Source organism: Carlito syrichta, unplaced genomic scaffold, assembly GCF_000164805.1.
Source record: "Carlito syrichta isolate Samal-C Ts95f unplaced genomic scaffold, Tarsius_syrichta-2.0.1 Scaffold307028, whole genome shotgun sequence".
Lineage (NCBI taxonomy): Eukaryota > Metazoa > Chordata > Mammalia > Primates > Tarsiidae > Carlito > Carlito syrichta.
In genome coordinates this window covers 269,368-289,667 of record NW_007251124.1, presented here as the reverse complement: position 1 = coordinate 289,667, position 20,300 = coordinate 269,368, and the positions used below count along the sequence as shown (strand labels likewise).

Genomic DNA, 20,300 nt, shown 5'->3' with positions numbered 1-20,300 from the left:
AAAAGACTGGTAAACAAGTACAAAGTTACAGTGAGATAGAAGAAATACACTCTGGTGTTCTATTGCACAGCAGAATGACGATTGTTAGTGGTAAAGTATTGTATATTACAAAACAGCTAGAAGAAAGTGTTCTTACCAGAAAGAAATGATAAATGCATGAGGTGATGGGCACACTAACTACCCTGATTGGATTACTGTATAACATAAAAATGTGCCAAGACATCAAATTATATATCATAAGTATGTACAATTTCAATGTGTCAATTAAATAATTTTTTTAAAACTGTAAAACAGATAAACCTCAAGCAAGACTGACAAAGATAAAAAGAGAGAAGACCAAATCACAAATAACAAAAATATCAGCGATTTCAGATCTACAGATCCTGCAGCTGTTAGATGAATCCCAAAGGCAGACTATTAACACCTTTACTAATAACTTTGACAACTTAAAAGCAATGGACCAATTCTTGAAAAAGCACAAGTAAACAAAATCCCACCAAGATGAAACAGACAATCTGAATTGTCTTATAATCACTCAAAAAGTTGATGATCTAAAAGTTTCCAAATCTTCAGGCCCCAATGGCTTCACTGGAGAATTCTAACAAAAATGTGAGGAAGAATTAGCACCAATTTTATACAATTTCTTATAGAAAATAGAAGAGGAAAGTATACTTTGTAACTCATCATATGAGGCTAGAATACCTCTAATATCATAAGGAAACAAAGATAGTACTAAAAAAAAAGAAAAGAAAAACTCCTACAATTTAGTGTCCCTCATGAAATTAGATGCACAAATTCTCAACAAAATATTAGCAAATTGAATCTAGGTATTTATAAAAAGAATTATACACCATGACTAATTTGAATTTATTCTAGAATGCAAGCCTGTTTCAATATTCAAAGATTAATATGTGTATTCCATCACATCAACAAATATATATCTGTTATATTCATATATAACAAAAATGTTTTAAGAACATACATTTGGCACAGAAAAAGCATTTGACAAAATCTAACACCTATTCATGTCAAAAAACCTTCAGCACACTAGAAATAGAGAGGAACTTCTTTAACTTCATAAAGAACATCTACAAAGCACCTACAGCTGGCTTCATACTTAATAGTAAGACTATGCTTTCCCCATAAGATTGGGATCAAGGCAAGAATGTTTATTCTCACCATTCTTTTCAACATAATACTGAAAGTACAAGCCAATGCAATAAGGCAAAAATGATTTAAAGGATATATATTGGAAACAAAAAATAAAACTGTCCCTATTTGTACGATATAATTGTGCTCATAGAAAATTCCAAGGACTCCAGAAAATATAGCCAGAACTAGTAAATGAATTCAGCAAGGTTCCAAGATACAAAATCAACATGCAGCAACCAATCCTATTTCCAAATATTGATATTTGGAAATTGACTTTTAAATTTGGAAATTTGACATTTAAAATGCAATGCCATTTGTAATCACTTCTAAGATAATGAATTACTTATATAGAAATCTAACAAATGTACAGGATCTGTGTGCTGAAAATTATAAAATGTTGAAAAAAGAAATCAAAGATCTGAATAAATGGAGAGACAACACAGTAAATTCTTCTTATACTTATAGGCCTAACACAAATCCTATCAAAACCTCAGCAAGAATTTTTAAGGAGATATAGATAAACTTGTTCTAAAATTTGCATGAAATGGCAAAGGACTAATTAAATTCTGAAAAAGTAAAGTGGGAGGAATCACTATACCTGATGTTAAGGTTTACTATATACCTACAGTGATCAAGAGAGTTTGATATTATAGAGGGATAGACATATAGTACAGTAAAGCAGATTGAAGCACCCAGAAACAGGTCTAAACAAAAATGCCCAATTGATTCTTGACAAAGGTGCAGAAGCAATTCAATGAAGGAAGGATAGCCTTTCAGAAATTGTGCTGGAGCCAACCAAAAGAATAAGAACTGACACTAAAAAAACTTTTAGAAGCACGGGAACATAGGGCTAGGTGAAGATTTAAAATTGACATCAAAAGCCTGATTTATTAAAGGAAAAATTAACAAATTGGTTTTCATCAAAATTTAAAACTTATGCTTTGTGAAAGATCCATTAAGAAGACAAAAAACAAGCTATAGATGGGAAAAATATTTGCAAGCCACATCTTTGACAGAGGACTTGTATCTAGAATATAAAAAGACCTCACTAAATCTCAACATTTAAACGATGACAAACAATTTAATTAGATATAGTTAAAGTGACATAGCAAAAGTTGTGTGAACAGACATCTTGCTGATGGGTAGCCACCTGTGCCATTCACTGGATCATTCATGCTCCATAGCATCTCCCAGACACTTTCACTCATAAGGTTACCTTAACTTTTATCTCTTCATTGCAAGATTTCCCCAAACTCTTAATAGCTGAATTTAGACAATAAATAAATAAATAACACTAACAAAAACCAACAACAAAGCAAAAACAAAACAGGTAAAGAAGTTTAGTGCAGGAACTTAAAAGATTACAATAGCAACTGTCAGGAGAGCATGTTGTCTGCTTGACCAGGAGCTCAGGGAGTAGGAGTGATATGATGTTCATCCTGCAAAGTTAGCTGAAGTATCAGGGAATCTTCTTTCTTACGTAACTGAGATTTGGGATATAAAGCCAACAGAAATCAGGGGACACAGAAAGCTCACCAGTAAGCACAGATTTGTATCATCCACTCAGCCTCAACAAACTTTTAGTTACAACTAAGACATCAGGCAACTGGGTTCAAACCTCACCTGCAGTAGTTTAACCTGCAAAGATTCATCTTCAGGTAGCATATGCTGTTGAATCCTGGGGAATCTATTCATATCTGAATAGTCTCGCCAAGGCACTATATCTTCAACAGTGGGAAAACCCTAACTCCTTCCTTCTTGACTACAACTTAGGCAAGAACATGTGCTGCCTGTCAAGTCTCATCACAAATCCTATCCAGTCCTATCTGAATGCATCTGTCTTTCTTCTGAAAAGGCATTGTAATCTTACTAGCTTCATATTTGGCACCAAATTGTCAAGAAAGGGCTGGCATACAGTCAAGTGTTGCTTACAAAAGGGATACATTTCAAGAAATGCATTGTTCGGCAATTTCATCATTGTGCAAGCTTCTTAGAGTGCACTTACACAAACCTAGTGGTATAACCTACTATACACCTAAGCTATAGAGTATGGCCAATTGCTCCTAGGCTACAAACCTGTACAGTATGTGATTATACTGAATATTATAGGCAATTATAACCCAATAATAGGTATTTGAGGATGTAAACATAGAAAAGGTACTGCAAAAACATTATAATCTTGTAGGACCACTATTGTACATGCAGTCATTGACCGAAATGTTATGTGGCACATGACTGTATTTGGTTAGTAAAGAAACAAGCCCTTTTTGAATTAAAACACTTGTTTTGTTTTTTGAAGCAGTTTAAAAAATTGATAAAGATAACAAAAGCAGGAATACAAAATGTGCCAGCTCTCTGCTTTTTTCCACAGGATGGCACCAAAAGAGTTCACATGGTGGAATGTCTTGCTGAGGAGCTGACATGCTACAGATAAACAGTTTTATAGCTTGCAGTTATACCTTAAATGGGGAGAGGTAGAACACCCCATTCCTCATCAGAGATTATCTCATGACAACCTCCATTAGTAGATAGGGAGATGGCCTGGTAACAGCTCCTCACAAAACCTGCCAAGCACTCATGTTCTAGGTGAGAGGAAGGGCCTAGACTAGTTGGTGTTAAATCCCAGTCTATGTGGAACCTATGAAGACATGCAAGATGCCAGGCAGCCATGGTACAGTCATTCCCATGAAGAAAGAAAAACCTATTAAGTTGATGACAAAATGAGGACAGAAATGGATAAAATATCATAGGTTAGAAGACAGAAGAAAGTTTAATTTCTACTGTCTTCAAGGGCAGAGGTAATATCTTGTTTATCTTAGCACCTGACCTGATGTAGTCAGGTTTGCTGAATGGTTGGTTATAAACAAATTTGTTTAGATAAGGGGAAGACTTTGCCAGCCCGGGCAACTTGGTGAGACCTCATCTCTATAATAAAATAAAATTTAAAAAATTTAAAAAATAGCACGTGTCTGTAGTTCTGGCTACTCATAAGGCTGAAGCAGAAGGATTGCTGGAGCCCAAGAAGGTTGACGCCGGGGTGGCCGTGAGCATATGTGCCACTGCACCCCAGCCTGGGCGAAGGAGTGAGACTCTAATTCAAAAAACAAAAAACAAAAACAAAGGGTGAAGATTTTTATTTCTGGAAATATAAACATGAATACTTTGGTCTCTAGCACTGAGTGCCAGGAGTTTTTATGTTAATAATACAAAAAAAATCAAAACAAAACAAACAAGTAGAACCAGCCAATTTTCAGAATCATTCAACAGGATTCTTGATGCTGAAGATACAATGGTGATACCGTTGTTTATCTCTTGTCTCTCAGTCTCGTACCAACCCTTTCCTATCCTGATCTGTGAGCAGGATAGGGAAGCTACAAACATCATTTCCCAGGCTCCTACTGCCAAGTGAAAACTTGATCAAAAGAGGGAAGCATGGTTAACAATTTGAATGCTTTACTGAAACTGTAATACTGTAATACTGCACTGTAGTTTTAATACTAAAACTATGTTATAAAGGTTAATTTTATGTGCCAACTTGACTGGGCCCCAAGGTACCAGATATTTGGCCAAATATCATTCTGTGTCTGTGAGGGTACTTTTATATGAGATGAACATTTTAATCACTAGACTAGGTAAGGCAGATTGCTCTCCCTAATGTAGGTGGCCCTCCCTCAAGGGATACTCTTCCTGTCTTGAGCAGGGACATGAGTCTTTTTTGGCCTTTAAAAAAATGAAACATGAAACAGTGGCTCTTCTTGGGTCTCAAACCTGTTGGTTTTTAGACTGGAGCTTACATCATTAGCTCTTCTAGGTCTTTTACTTGCAGACAGTAGAACTTTGGACTTCTCAGCCTCCGAAATCATATAACCCAATTCCTTTTAATAAATAAATATATATACACACATGTATTTATAAGTATACATATACAAACATACATATACATTCCTATTGATTCTATTTATCTGGAAAATCCTGACTAATATATGTTCAGAAAGTTTGGAAATCATGCAATGCACTTTTATCAATTTAAGAATTCACTCAAAGTAGCCATAAGCTTTATTACTGTAATTCAAATAATTTACATTAGGATTTATTAGATTTGTCTTTTAGATCCCCCAAATGTTGAAATACCAAGTCTTAGAAACTGGCATAAAAACAAGGACTTGGATAGAACTGTAAAGGAGTTTGGACGATGACTCAATTCCTAATAAACAAAACACATAGAGGACAGACTATCACAGTGGTGAAATCATTCATTGTAAAAGGTAAACAGAAAATCTCACTATATTAGTCTTAGATTGATGTTACATAAATATCAAAGAGATTGCTGGTGCCAGAAACCAAGTAAGACATGTGAGTAGATGCAATATTGAAAGCATCTACACAATAAGAGTTTGCAGGAAAGTGCTCATCCTGAAATACTTTTGTAGAAACAACTTCAATTGATATATACATAATAAACACTATTTGTATAATGCTAACTAAAAGTTTTCTCACTTGAACTTACAAGACTGAAATTTTGACTATCATGATGGAAAAAAAAAAAAAGATGTCCTACAAAGTGTGTTTAATGAAAAGCAGATAGTCTAAGGAGTTAAATTAATGGTTAACATTTTCATCATGAATAATTGAGAAGCTTTTACCACACAGGTGATTTGGGAATCAATGTATAAGAATACTAGGAAATGTGAACTTAGCAGGAATAAGTTTTGATGCAGTTTACTAAACAGGGTGAGTTGGGTGGTAGGGCAGGGCAGGATAGTGTCTGTAGCTTTAGAAGGCATTGGTTAGGTTCAAGAGTACTAAAAGGTGAGAACTAAGATGCTGAGCATTAGAAAAGTTATTTATTTATTTATTTGAGTTGTGGTCTCAGTCTCTCGCCCAGGCTGAGTGCAGTGGCATGCTCATAGCACCCCAGCATCAACCCGCTGGGCTCGGGCAATCCTTCCACTTCAGCTCTCCAAGTAGCTAGAATTACAGGTGTGTGCTACTGCACCTGGCTAATTTTTTTTTTAAATTTTTTGTAGAGACGAGGTCTCGCCAAGTTGCCTGGGCTGGTCTCGAACCCATGGGCTCAGGCAATTCACTCACCTCGGCCTCCCAAAGTGCTGAGATTACAGGTTGAGCCACTGAGCCCAGTCCATGTTATTCTGACTTGATAACTGATTTTCACACTGCCTGAATAGGACAGTTTTCTCCCTAAAGAGTAACAAAATTAACAGCAGGGAAATATTAAAGAATGGAATTCTATAGATGGCATACATTCAGTGATTTAATGATAAAGAAGCTATTTAAGGCATTGCACTATATTTCCTAGTCTGGTAAAGAAATATGGATTCTTTCTATTACAGTAACTTCATGCTCACCTCTTCTCTGTCAATCTTATGTACTTGGGAAAAAATGTACTAGGTTGACTCACAATCTAGGACCTCAGAGACAAGCAAAAATGGCCTTGGTGAGAAGTTTCTCAGAGATTTAGATAACATCAGATTTCAGAGCTATAAGGTAAACTCACTGGGACACTTAATAAATATTTATTAGCACCTGTATACAAGGCACAGAGAGAGGAATGTAAACCTGGGAACCTCACCAAGTAGCCAGTCTGGGTGAGAACAAACCATTTCAGGTCTTACTTCTTCCAGACAACTCTCCCATAGCCTCCTATCAAATAAGTTTTTTCCCCCAATCACTTTCTAGGATGTGGGAAAAATTCATCTCAGCCAGACTCTGTGTAGTGGTAAATAAAGCCACAGCCCACAATTTCTATAGTCAGGGCTCCAGGGTAGCTTCAGTTTAATGAGTAATGAGCATCAATTTTGGCATGTATGGAACAGGTCAGCATCATAAAATTTTTTTTTCCCAACATGGCTTCTCTGATGTTGAACAAGGTATGAAGTTCGGGTGAAGCCTTTTCCACAAGTGTCACACTGATAGGGTTTCTCACCAGTGTGGATTTTTTGATGTTCAATAAGGCCTGTATTTTGAGTGAAACTTCTCTCACATTCATTACATTTGTAAGATATAGGAGCCTCAACATTCTGCCACTGGCTTTCTGTCCTACCCTGACCTTCCCAGGCTTCTCCATGCTCAGGTTCCTGAACACTTTTATCCCCAGTATGGATCCTCTGATGTCTCAGGAGATGTGAACTCCGCCTAAAGGCTTTGCCGCACACGTTGCACTGGTATGGCTTCTCTCCAGTATGGATTCGATGATGTTCAAGGAGGCTGCAGCTCTGGCTGAAGGTCTTCCCACAGTCATCACACTCATAAGGCTTCTCCCCGGTGTGGGTTCTCTGGTGTTTGATAAGGTCCGAGCTGTGACTGAAGGCCTTGCCACATTCTTCACACTCGTATGGCTTCTCACCAGTGTGAACTCTCTGATGAATGACAAGGGCAGAGCTCCCGATGAAGGCCTTGCCACACTCCTCACATTCATAAGGCTTCTCACCAGTGTGGATTCTCCTGTGCTTACTCAGGCCTGAACTCTGAGCAAAACTCTTTCCACATTCATGGCAAATGTGCCGCCTCCCCACTGTTTTCTGTTTTCTTTGTAACCTGCCCTCCTGTTCACCAGCTTCTACACACGTAGGAGTCTGGGTAATGTCTTCACCCAGGTGGTACAGTATGTGCCCAGGCTCTTTTTCTGGAAGTTCCTCCGCTGGAGGTAAGTCCCTCACCTTAGTCTGTATTTCACCACCTGAAACAACAAATGCCCAGCAACTGTCAATTAATCCCTGCCATAGGAGGAAAGCTCTGTGATAAATACCAGGCAGGCAAGGATTACACAGGTACATATATGCCAGGGATGAGGATTTAAGTGCAAGGATGAAGATGGGAACAAAGGGGGCAAACAAGAGTGCTGGTGAGGAGGGAGACCTGAGAACGGGAATGAAACCATTATAAAGGTACATGCTGGGAATGGAGGGAGTGAAGGGAAAGTGGTGAGAACTGAGAACTATGCTGAGGGTACATGTGGTGGCTCCAAGCCCTAAGAATAGTAAGGCAGGGCCACACAGTTTTGGTTAGATACTAAAAGGGTAACAGTAAACAGGGTAAATGGAAGGGTTTCTGAAGCATCTGCAAGAAACAGTGAAAGTAGAGACTCAGAAATGAGTCACTGATCAATGATATAGGCAATTGTCTCTGCTCTTGCCTCAGGGAGGCAGGATCACTAAACAGAACTGGCTTCGGTGCTGGGAGTTATGCGCTACCCATGAGCTTTGTGACCTCAGACAAGTCAGGCAATCTTCTGTGCCTCTGCACCCTCATCTCCGAGGTCAAGGTCTGTGGTCGATGTCTGAGGACACTTGTACCTCTCATACTCTAAGGCCCCGACGCCCATGTCCCAAAGAGGCTTTGTAGACAAGGCTAGGAACGGGAGGAAATCAACACTTACTGAGCATCTCCTATGAGCTAGACCTGTACTAAAGACTATGTCTATTTCATCCTACTTAACCTAACAAGAACACTGGCAGGACAGAGAAGAAAGCAAGGTCAGAAGAGGTAAGGAGCTAGTCAGTAATAGGTTTTCAGAAGTGGTGATTCTGAACCCAAACATAAGAGGGCTCAACAGTTTCTTACAAAAGTTCTAATACACAAAGGATGCCAAGAAACTGTAAGAGAAATCAGTGCCTATCAGTCTTACCCGGGGAGGCCAGGCTGCCATGGTTCTCCTGCTTTTCATCTCTGTAGAGGTTCACCTGAGATGAATCCTGCTGTGTCCACTCAGGAATGAGGGTCAGGGCCACATCTTCCTTTTTCAGCAACCCCTAAAACAATAGGTAATCCCACTGAAGAAGGGACTGACCAAAAAGATGGAGTAGGAAAGATCTGGGAAGCACAGATAGCCCTCTCAAGCTAGTATAAAACCTCTTAAGTGAGCATCTAAATGAAATCAGGTGGGACAGATGAGAAAACTCAAATCCATCTGAGATCTGTGCAGAGGACCTAGGATGCGGATAGAGGGGGACTGGGAAGGGAGGAGTCTTCACAGGAAGCTCAACAGTAGTAAAGAGTGTTGAGGGAGGGAGAGGGGCTCTAGCTCACCTGGGACTCTGGAGCGAGCCTGGCAGCTACCATTTTGTCTTCTCTGCAGCACCCTCCTTGGGCAAGCCCGGGAACCTGGAGAACTAAGAAGGAAAGAAACTCTGACGAGACCTACCCTGGCATTCAGCCTCCTGCCTTGTGTCATCTAAGTTCAAAAGCTGGATTTATAAATTCCTGCCAAATAAGTTTATACAGAGCATGTTCCTTTCCAAAATGCTTGATCCCTGCCAACTCATCCTGGGACCTGAAGATATCTGATGTGCTCTGTAGATATATGAAAACCATTCAAAAAGGCAGGATCTTAGTTAGCAGTGGTGAAATGAAAGGAACATAAAAACAACTAAGCTTTCCATTTGAAGATCCTTTAAATTTTCCTAGGGAGGGGGAAAAAATAGGATTTTTGGTTTAATATGCTTTAGTAGTTAAGATGCTTTTGGCTTTGGTGTTGAAAAGCTAAGGGGTCAAACAAGGCTTGGCCTAGAAAGACAGAACTAGCAATCTGTATAGAACTTGCTCGGATTCAAGAGCAACAAAAGTAAAGAACTTCAGGTTTCCTTATAAAACAATCAAACTTTAAAAGGGCACAGAACAGGTCTCCTGGTGCCTGTGTATCAAGCTTGGGTCCCAGCTCCACCACTTCATGTCCTGCTCTCTAGGAGGCCCAAGTGGCTCTGCCACAGCCTCTATTTCTTTGTGACCTGCAGGTTCTGTGAGGTCCATAAGACTCCAAAACACCTGGAAGCTAAGAAATGACTATTTCACTTGAGACGGAATCCCAGAGTAGGAGGAATAAGAGGAAGAAATGACTGGTTCTCAGTGAATTTGTCCTAGGAACTGTTGACATTCAAGGATGTAGCCATAGAATTCTCTCTGGAAGTGAAATGCCTGGACTCTGCTCAACAGAATTTTTATAGGAATGTGATAATTGAGAACTACAGAAACCTGGTCTCTGTGGGTCTCACTATCTCTAAGGTGGACATGATCATCTGGTACAAAGCAAAGAGCTCTGGAATGTGAAGAGACAGGAGACAGTGGTCAAACGACCAGGGGCATCTTCTTTCCCATGCTCTTAAATTCTGAGAACTCTAATTCCCTTTCAGTGATTTTACTTGAGTTTACAGTGAGAGTCAAAGTCCTCTTCATGATTTATAAGAGACTACATGATCTAACTGCTCTTCCATCGCTTTTGAGGACACAGGACTATCTGCATATTTTTGAGAAACTCTATGTTAAGCCATTTTTAATTCCTTTTTTTGCAGCTTGTCTGAAACATGTGACAGTAGTGGAGATACTGGGATTTGGTTCAGAAATCCTAGGAAAACCACAAGTAGATGTTATATGTTTTCAGCTTTATGATTTCTTATCTTATGAAGGTTTCAAATGGGATTCTACAGAAATTCATACTCAACAGTTTTATCAGAACACAAAGTATCTCCCTAGATGTAAGAAAATCTAATGTTATTTTAATATTTAATTTTTAAAGTATACACTGAGATTGGTAATTTAAACTCTGTCCAAATTCCTCAACTGTTAATATAGCTAAACGTACCTACTCACTATACAGAGTGTGCCAAAAGAAAAGTATACACATTTTAAGAAAGAAAAATATATACTGGTAACAAAAGAGGAATACAAGGCACATTTGACTTCTGTGATTACAAGAGGAGCTCAAAGTGGTTACCAACACTTGAATGGCCAGACACTTCTGATTACGGCGAACTAAAAGTAGTACATAGATAACATGTCTTAAAATGTGTATACATTTTTTTGGCACATCCAGTATTTCTCAAATATATTTATATCTAACTGGGGAGGTTAAAACATTGCTGAGCATATATTAAACCCACATGTGTGAACTTATTTTACAATTTTATCTTGTTTAGTATGAAGTTTACCTGGACAGCCCTATTTATACACACACATATGTACATATTTGTATATATGCATATACAAATATGTATGTATGGGTGAAATGTGAACTGTTTTCACAAATAAAAATTGTATAACTACATTTTAAAAGGCACAAAACAGGTGGTTTAGGCCAGAACCTCTGTTGAAAAATAAAGATTAAATGTTGGCTGGAGTATCCCAGTACTGTGTGCCTTGAGAACTTAACATGTATGGAGAGCACATAAGAGGACACCTGAGAACACAGTCATTTCCTATGGATTTTAATAACAGACATAGAATTTAGAAGATTTAAACATTTAACCTGCAATAGTCCTACAGTCTATGAGATAGTCTGGTTGGCTTTACAGATTCTGTTTCTTTTCTTCATAAAACTTAACCACTATCTGAAATTGTATTGTTAATGTGCTTATTTGCCATCTTCCCCACTCGAATGCAAGCTCCTTTGGGGCAAGGACTGTCTCCCTGACAGCTCTGTCCCTAGTGCCAACAACACTGGCCACCACATTGAAGGCCTCCATAATAATGTGTTAAAAGAATAGAGAGCCAATTCTTTCCAAGCCCCAATTTTAGCAAAACCTTATTTATTATGTCTTGTCTTGGCTGGGAAAGCTTCCCACCATTATGTTTGAAATTTCCCCGTTAGTCTCTGTCTTAAATTAGAGTTGATATGTGATGGGTATATAAAGCACCTGTACGGAATCTTATAGGCGATCTTTATATGATATGAGATGAAGTCTGTAGAATTCATACAGCCCAGAAGACAATTCTCACCTCTGTCTTGTAAGGGCTGGAATCCCAGAGATTCATGCTTGAGCAGAGACTTCATTGGCAGGAACTGGCTACTTTCTGACCCCTGGGCTGGTGTCAACAGTGCCATCTTACAACAGAGCAGTTCTTGCCCCTGGTCACCACCTGGGACCTACAAGTTATTTATTTTTATTTTCATTTATTCCTCAAACACTTCTACAGCACCCCATCTATGAGTGTGGCATTATTTCCAAGAGAATGAAAAATATTAACTCATTTAACACAGACAACAAGCTTATAAGGGAGGTATTATTATTATTATCCCATTTTACTGATGGGGAAACTTAGGCACTATCAGTTTAAGCAGCTAATAAGTGATAATGCTAGGATGGGAGCTTAGGCAGAATGACTCCAGAGCCATTTATTTATTTATTTTTGAGAAAGGGTCTTGCTCTGTTGCCCAGGCTGAAGTGCAGTGGCACAATCATAGCTCACTGCAGCCTTGAACTCCTGGGCTCTAGCAATTCTCCTGCCCCGTTCTCCTGAGTAAACTACCAGCAAGTAACTACAGGTGTGTGCCATCTTTCCTGACTGATTTTTTAATTTTTTGTAGAGATGGGGGTCTCACTATGTTGCCCTGACTGATTCAGAACTCCTGGCCTGAAGGGATTCTCCCACCTTAGCCTCTCCAAGTGTTACGATTATAAGCATGAGCTACCACTCCCAGCCTAAGTCCATGCTTTTAATCATCACTCTATGCCCCTACATATATACATTTGTGACTTTGTGAAAACCCTTTTGAAACTGGTGATAAAGTATTAGAGAATACTAATACCTTTAATTATCTGAAAATAAGGATACTAATTTCTAATTTATGAGATTGTGGGGACCAGTAAATGAGATCTGAGTATGTGAAATCACAACACAAGACCTGGCACATAGTATGTCCTTATTAAATGCAAGCTCCTTCAAGACAGTGATAGTTAAATAACAGTTTTCAAGTTACTTTCTCATGTGCAGCTCAGAATTTCCAACATCCTTTACAAAGAATGAAACTAAGAGATCTGTAATGACTTTTCACTGTTACAGAGCTCGGGTGCAATAAGTCTAAATCAAGAACCATGGTCTCCTGCTCACTGGTTAAAAGGCTCTAGCCATATGTCCTCTAAGAGAATGTACACAAGTACACAGGTTGATGCAAAGAGGAAACAGTCTCATAAAACAGGAAAGATGGAGGTAAAAATCGGCCCATTTTCTAGCAGAGGTTCATAACCAGTGGTCCATGGACTCCCTCCCAAGTGGTCCATGAGCTTGGAGAGGAAAAAACTATTATTATTTTTACTAGCCTCTAAGAGAAATGTATAACTTCTCTCAAATATTAATAGAAGCAACAAAACTATGTTGGCATAAACAGTACCCAGGGCTTTATCCACAATAGAAACTGCAGATGTTTTCTCATCACATTAAAACCAGGAGAATATTGTCAGTCATTCATGTTTATCACCACTTGGAAATTGCCAGGTATAAGTTGCCCCTAGGTCATATTATTTGGTGAACGAATAAACAGCACACATGTAACTTTGCTAACTGCTACTTTCTGCATTTTGATATGACGGAGTTCTTTTGTAACTTTATGATTTCCTTTATGTATTTAAAAATATTATTCTGAGAAAGAGTCCAGGGACTTCCCCTTACTGCCAAAGAGGTTCAGGGTACAAAAAGAGATGGAGAACTCCTGGATCTTAAAGGAATGCCCCTCACTCCGATATTGAGAATTCAGGAAAAAACAGACCACAGCTCTCGATACCAAACCTGTTCTTTCTACCTGCGGCGTCGGCTCATCCAGCTGCCTCTCCAAATACTCCAACAGCACCACCACCTCCTCCCCGCTCTCTGGGTGCTGCTCCCGCACCCAGCTCTGCAGGTCCCCCGGCAGGATGGTCAGGAACTGCTCCAGCACCAGCAGCTCCAGCATCTGCTCCTTGCTGTGTATGTCAGGCCGCAGCCACTGCCGGCAGAGCTCCCGGAGCCGGCTCAGCGCCTCGCGGGGGCCTGCAGCCTCCGGGTACCGGAAGCCTCGGAAGCGCTGGCGGGAGCACTCAGAACCCACAGCTGGGCTGTGGGGCAAACTGGCCTCTTCCTCCTCCACCTTTATGACCAGAAGCCCCATCTGGTCCTCTGCAGCGTGGGCGTCCAGGGGTGCGCTTTCCCTTGGTTCTCTAGCCATCCTGCACCAAGGCAGTACTTGGGTCTCACTCTAGCTGTACTTCTGCAGAAGATTCCTAAAAGGTGGGAAATCACTATTAACCAGTGAACTTGAAGCGTCCTCTGCCCAGGGGCATCTTCAGGGAGCAGCTGCAGATAAATTTCCTTCCTGCTTTCAAGTACCTTTGCTGCTTCATTCTCTACACCACCTCAAACCTGAATACCACAAGAAGCTTCCTAAAGGATGTCCTGGACACCCACTGACACCTCCCCAATCTGGAGAGAAAGTGGGACTGGTGGAAGACCCAGGCCCCTTCACGGACTCTCTAGGAAGCCCCTCTCAGTGACTGGCTCAGAGTTATCCCATTAGCAACCAGGTCCATGATTGCCTGAATTCTATGATGATCCTAAAGATTTCCTGTGCTAACCCCCAGGACTTTAAATATGATGAGACAGGATGCCCAGAATGATTGGACTGATCACAAGGAAATGAATTCTACCCAGAATCTCAGTGAGCTTGTAAGTAGATTCCTCCAGATAAGAGCCCTGCCCTACCAACAGATTGGCTTTGGCCTGGGAAGACCTTAAATGGAAAACTCAGCTGAGCCTGCCTGGCATTCTGACCTACAGAACAGGAAATAATAACTAGGTTTTATTTTAAGTCGATATGTTTGAGGTAAATTGTTATACCTCAATAGGAAGTTAGTACCATCAGGCCTCCATATCTGTGGGTTCCACATCCAGGAATTCAACTGACCACAAATCAATGAAAAATAAAACAATTTTAAAAACATACAGTATAACAACTATTTACATAGCATTTATATTGCATTCGGTATTCGAAGTAATCTAAAATGATTTAAAGTATACAGGAGGATGTACGTAGGTTATATGCAAATACACCATTTTATATAAGAGACCTGAGAATTTGTAAATTTTGGTATCTGTGAGGTGATCCTGGAACCAAGCCCCCATGAATACCAAGACCTGAAAGTGCTCAATAAAACCAGTATTTGTGCATCTTTGTTCTCTTTAAAACTTTGTCTATCATGCTGGGCTATGAGTTTCTTGAAAGCAACTCTGTCCTTAGCTTACTCATTTTAGTATTCCCCAGGTATATACATAGTAAGCACAGAATAAGTTGGTTGTTTTTTTAAGTGAAAGGATGAATGAATGCAAAAGCATTGGGCGAACACTTATTTCTGTAAAGTCTGGTTTTCAACTTCAGTACTATTTTGGGCAGTATTAATTCTATGTTATGGGGAACAGAGGGAGTTGTCCTGTAAATATTAGGGTATTTAGCGGCATCCCTGGCCTCTATCACTTGATAGCATGACCCCTAGCCATGGGGATCAAAAAAAATTTCCACTGACCAACCTCTCCCCATCCTTTCCTCTTCTTCTCCCATCCAGTCTCTGATAACCACAGTTCTCTCTGCTTCTATGATATCAACTTTTTTTTTTTAATTTCACGTATGAGTGAGATCATGTGGGTATTTGTCTTTCTGTGTCTGGTTAAGAGTAAAGTAATGTATTATTACAAAACAGAAGAAACGTTTTTAAATGTTCTTACCACAAAGAAATAGTAAATGCATAAAGTGATGGCGACACTAAATGTCCTTATTTGATCATTATATATGTATCAAAACATCAAATTGTACCCCATTACAGTGTGTCAATTATAAAAAATCTGTAGACATTGCTAAATTTTACCTTGAGGGCTTAAAACCTCTGCTATAAAGAGTGAAAATGTGAAGTACTGAATTACAAAATCTGCTGATAAGGCTTATGGCGAACACAGAGACCAGAGTATGGTGTCATCTGGCTGGTAAGGGCATAGGTTGTTTCAGGAATCACAGGGACGCCTAAGTTTCCTATAGTTGGACACCAGGCAGACAGGGCTGTGGGTCTATGTCCCCTGTGGACATGTCTGGTGGGACATACAGGGTGTCCTGTTGAGTAAAGGGAGGGATGCCCTACCCTTCCCTCACTGTGGTCTCAGAAGTTAGAAAGCTGGAGACATAAGTGACAAATGGGCATTCAGAGGCTGCCTAATATGCTTCGCAGGAGGGCTGGCAGTATGCATAATTGATGCCAGATCCAGGCTGCATAAATTACCACATGTTGTCATTACAATATTGGCACTGGAATAAGCCTGGATTCAAATCCCACCTCTGCCACTATTAGCTATGTGACCTTGTACATACTACTTATTAACTACTCAGTGTCTCAGTTTCTCACACGTTATTCCCTCTCTTCACAGGTGTTCTCAGAAGGCATGAGACTTGGGCATGCCCTAAGAGGGAAGAGAGAAGATGCCATTGAACCATATGAGACTAAACCAAAAGTGACTGTAAAGTTATTTGATTGGGTTTTATCAGTAAGTCCCTCTTTACTTAGTGGAATGGAAAGGCTAGAAAATGTAAGGATGGTAAAGGTTACTAATAGAAAAACAATTCTGAATCTATACCTTTGTGAGTTTCTATTCCTCAATCCAATTCTTTATAGTTTAAAGGACGGCAGGGAATGGATGGAATTTAGGAAGCAAAAAGACCCCATCAACTGTTACAAATGAAAAGTAACAGAAAATACTTCTTTCTAATAAGCAGCCACAAGACATCTGGGCCATTACATAAGCTAATAATACCAAAATAAGTGAGCCTAAATCTAATTAAGTCTTTAGAGCTAAATACCAATGTACAGGTGAGATACAGGAGTAATTTACATTAAAGTTTTTCAAGCTTTGCTATACATTAGAATCACTGGAAAGTTTCTTAAAACATCTTAACACCTTGGTTACAACCAAGATCAATGAAATCAGTCTCTGGGTGTGGGACTCAGGTACTGATAACTTTGAAGACTTTCTAGGTGATTCTAATGTACAGCTTAGTTTAGAATAAGTTAAAGACATTTAAAAAAGCAATTGGTCAGATCCAGAGTGTGAGACATTTTATAAAACAGAAGGTCCAAATTATTCAACAAAAAAAGACATTTTTATAAAAAGAAGGGGGCGGGAAGTGAAATTGTTATAGACTAAGAGACTGAATAGACTTATCAATCAAATGCAAATGATAAGCCATATTTGGACTCTATTAAAAAAATTGTAAAAAGACATTTTTGAGATGATTAGCAAAACAACAAATTTATTGAATGTGATAATGATATATGGGTATGTTAAGATAAAGGTTTCTATGTAAGAAATTAACACTGAAGTACTTGCACATATGGGTGAACTAATAATGTTTTCATCTGTGAGTTGCTGTAAAATGAAAGGGGGGAGGAGGGAGGGAATAAGAAAAAAGAAACAGGAGAGGAAGGAAGGGAAGAAAGAGAAAGAGAGAGGAGGAGGAAAGGCAAAAAAGGAAAGAAGGAAGAGGGAAGGAAGGAAAGAAGAAAGGAGAGAGGGGGAAAAGGAAAGAAAAGAGAGGGAAAGGGAAGGAAAAGAAGAATGAAAGAAAAGGATCAAAAAATGATGGTTGAAGTTGAGTGATGGGATATTGGGGGTCACTGTACTATTTTCTCCACACTTAAATATGTCTGAAATCCCCCCCATTTTAGAAAATTAAAACTAAGTCCTACCTTTTTCCTTCTTGAATAAAACAGTCCAAAAGCATTAAGGTGAGGTCAAGGAAGGTGAGAGGGCCACAGACCATCTCAGAGTGAATTTGAAGCCCGAGGAGAGAGGAGGGTATCTACAGAGGAGGAGGAGGAGAATACGGCAGGAAAACTCATTATGATAAATTATAACCATCTATCTATTACACAGACCTCATTCAGGTTTCAATACCTGTCCTATTTGGTTTCTAAACCCAACTGACAGAGTGAGAAGACACGGGACTGGGAAACTGGTTGCAAATTAGTAAATATATCAAATTGTAAATATACTGAAGATAATGAAAGCAAGGTTTCTCATGATCAGAAAAGAGTTACAAATACAGAAAAGAGAACCTTAGAGTGAATCCTGTAAATGTTGAGTTGAAATGAAGGGTATTAAGTATGAACAGATAGATTACGTAGATAAGAGAGATGTTGTAACACCAGGGGTCCTAGTCCTTTTTCACTACTAAAAACCTCTCTTGTTCTTCCTAATCTCCAGCTAGGAAAAGATATTCCCAAATCTTAAAGATTTTGGGAGCTTCAGGATCACAACACAGAACACAAAACAGTTTAGGTCTCTGCTTTGGGACAGGTTCTTTTTCAGAATGTCTTACTTTTCCCTCCTAAAAAAATATCAATAATCCATTACAAAAAGAGCTTATGAATAACACTAAAATTCAGAGAAACAGTAACAAAAGCCAGTCACCATGACTACTCATTAAAGATCATGTGCTGTCATAGAAATAATAATAGTAATAATAATAATAATAACAACAGCAAATCTTTAAGTCATGCTTACTCTGTGCCTGGTACTATTTTAAGCACCTTCAACATATTAACGCATGCAATCCTCACAACAACCCAGTGAGTTAGCTGATATCATTATCTCCATTTTACAAAGCGGTAAAATGAGACAAAATTTAAGGGATTGGTGGAAAGTTACACAGTCAATAATTGTCAGAAGCAGGACAAGAACCAGGTAATATGACTCCAAAATTCTGTCTCTTGTCCAGGACCAGAGAATACTTTAAGGACCTTGAAACTGACCTCATCTCCAAGCAGAGCAAAAAATGTAACGGCTCCCTTTTCAAGGCTTGTCTAGTAACCCATGCGTCCCGTCTCCAAATGCCCTAAGGGACCAACCCGAACATCTGGAAACAGCCCCAAACAAGAGGTGCCCGCAGTGAACCCTACGCGGGGACCCCCGACACCACTGCGTTAGGCCCCAGAGCGCCCTTCAGTCCCCACGGCCTCTGCCAGGGGTCTCGCTCCTCGGGAGACGAGGCTGTGAGGGAGGGGTTTCTCGCCACACACACCTCTGCAAGCACACTGCTACCCGGGGACAAAAGAACTGCAGGGCCGACCGGAGGAGAGCCACGGGGGCCGACCTAAGCCCACCCCGTCAGGTGGGCGCCTAGTGGGCGTCCCCCACTCACCCCATACTCACAGTGTCCGAAACTAGCAAACCACCCGCAGGGCGGGGCTCAGAAGCCACTTCCGGGCCTCTCTAGCCGCCTCCCTGACGGACGCTCTGTCGTTTGCTAGCGCCCCACCCGTCCCCTCCCTCCTCTCCTGTTATTAAAGAGACTTTCCAAGAATAATGTTTGCAGCTACAGCGAAAGGAGAAAAGCAAGTGCAGGACTCTGTCTATAGTTGGCTATATTTGCGAATAAAAGAGAGTAAGAATAATTTAAATTGGTTTACTTGCGTAGCTCAAAGTAACTCTGGAAAAATGCATAAGAAAACGAGTAACAGTGGTTACTGCTGGAAATAGGGGCGGCAAGGTTCCCCCACCCCCCCTTTAAAGCTGGTGCACAAAACGACAAGGAGACTCGGAAATCAGTGGAGCGAAGCGGCTTTTTCAATGACGCTCTTGCAAGAACGGGTGTTTTTTCTTAAATGAGCAGGCACACTGAAGCAGTTACGGCACTATTTCCTGCTTACCTGTGAGAGGTGAACTGTTAGAAACTGGGTGAAAAGGGGAACAAGAGGAAGAGTGAGAGGAAGAGTGTGAGGTACGCGTTTTAAATACGCTTTTAAATTTAGAGCCGATTACATTACCTAATTAAAACATTAATTATAAATACATGACGTTTTAAAGGATCGCGCTGAAGTGGAGGGGAGGAGGGAGGGAATAACAAAAAATAAAGAAACGGAGAGGAAAGAAGGGAAGAAAGAGAAGGAGGGGAGGAAGGGAGGCAAAAAAGAAAAAGAAAGAAGGAAGAAGGAAGGAAGAAAAGGAGGGAGGGGGAAAAGGAAAGGAGAGGGAAAGGGAAGGAAAAGAAGAGTGAGTTACATAGAAAATCCAAGATAATCTAACCCAAATTATGATGATTAATAAGAGAGTTTAGCAAGGTTGCCAAATTTTTAAAAAATGATACAATCACATTTCCCATCACCAGCACAAGTTAGAAAATGTAATTTTTAAAAGACAGTTATCAAGAGAGCAAAGAAATACAAAAGATACCTTAGTGGAAACACTATCAATCTTTACTCATTAAGGATAAATAACTGAAATACATACCATATCTGTGTATATGTGAACTCAACATCATAAAGATATTATTTCTTCCTAAATTAATACACACATCCAATGCAAAGTCAACCAAAAACCCAATAGTACACTCAGTGGAACTCAACTAG

At 39.7% G+C, this 20,300-nt stretch overlaps 1 protein-coding gene across 1 annotated transcript; it reads right to left on the bottom strand.

The window, feature by feature from the left end:
- Positions 1-6,924: 6,924 nt before the first annotated feature.
- LOC110596132 (zinc finger protein with KRAB and SCAN domains 3-like) lies at positions 6,925-18,821 on the bottom strand. The gene is made up of 6 exons (XM_021715378.1): positions 18,705-18,821; positions 13,682-14,138; positions 11,881-12,028; positions 9,199-9,281; positions 8,798-8,921; positions 6,925-7,849 (listed from the first exon to the last, which is right to left on the bottom strand). Exons 2-6 carry the CDS (start codon positions 14,081-14,083, stop codon positions 6,963-6,965), a joined length of 1,644 nt encoding a protein of 547 aa, XP_021571053.1. The 5' UTR covers positions 14,084-14,138; positions 18,705-18,821; the 3' UTR covers positions 6,925-6,962.
- Between the last annotated feature and the right edge of the window lie 1,479 nt (positions 18,822-20,300).

Coding starts and splice junctions, on each gene's coding strand:
- LOC110596132 (XM_021715378.1), bottom strand. CDS start 14,083: ATGGCTAGAGAACCAAGGGAAAGCGCACCCCTGGACGCCCACGCTGCA. Junction 9,282..11,880: donor CCAGCCCTTACAAGACAGAG/GTGAGAATTGTC, acceptor TTTCCTTCTTAG/TTCTCCAGGTTCCCGGGCTT. Junction 7,850..8,797: donor TGGCAGCCTGGCCTCCCCGG/GTAAGACTGATA, acceptor TTGTTGTTTCAG/GTGGTGAAATACAGACTAAG.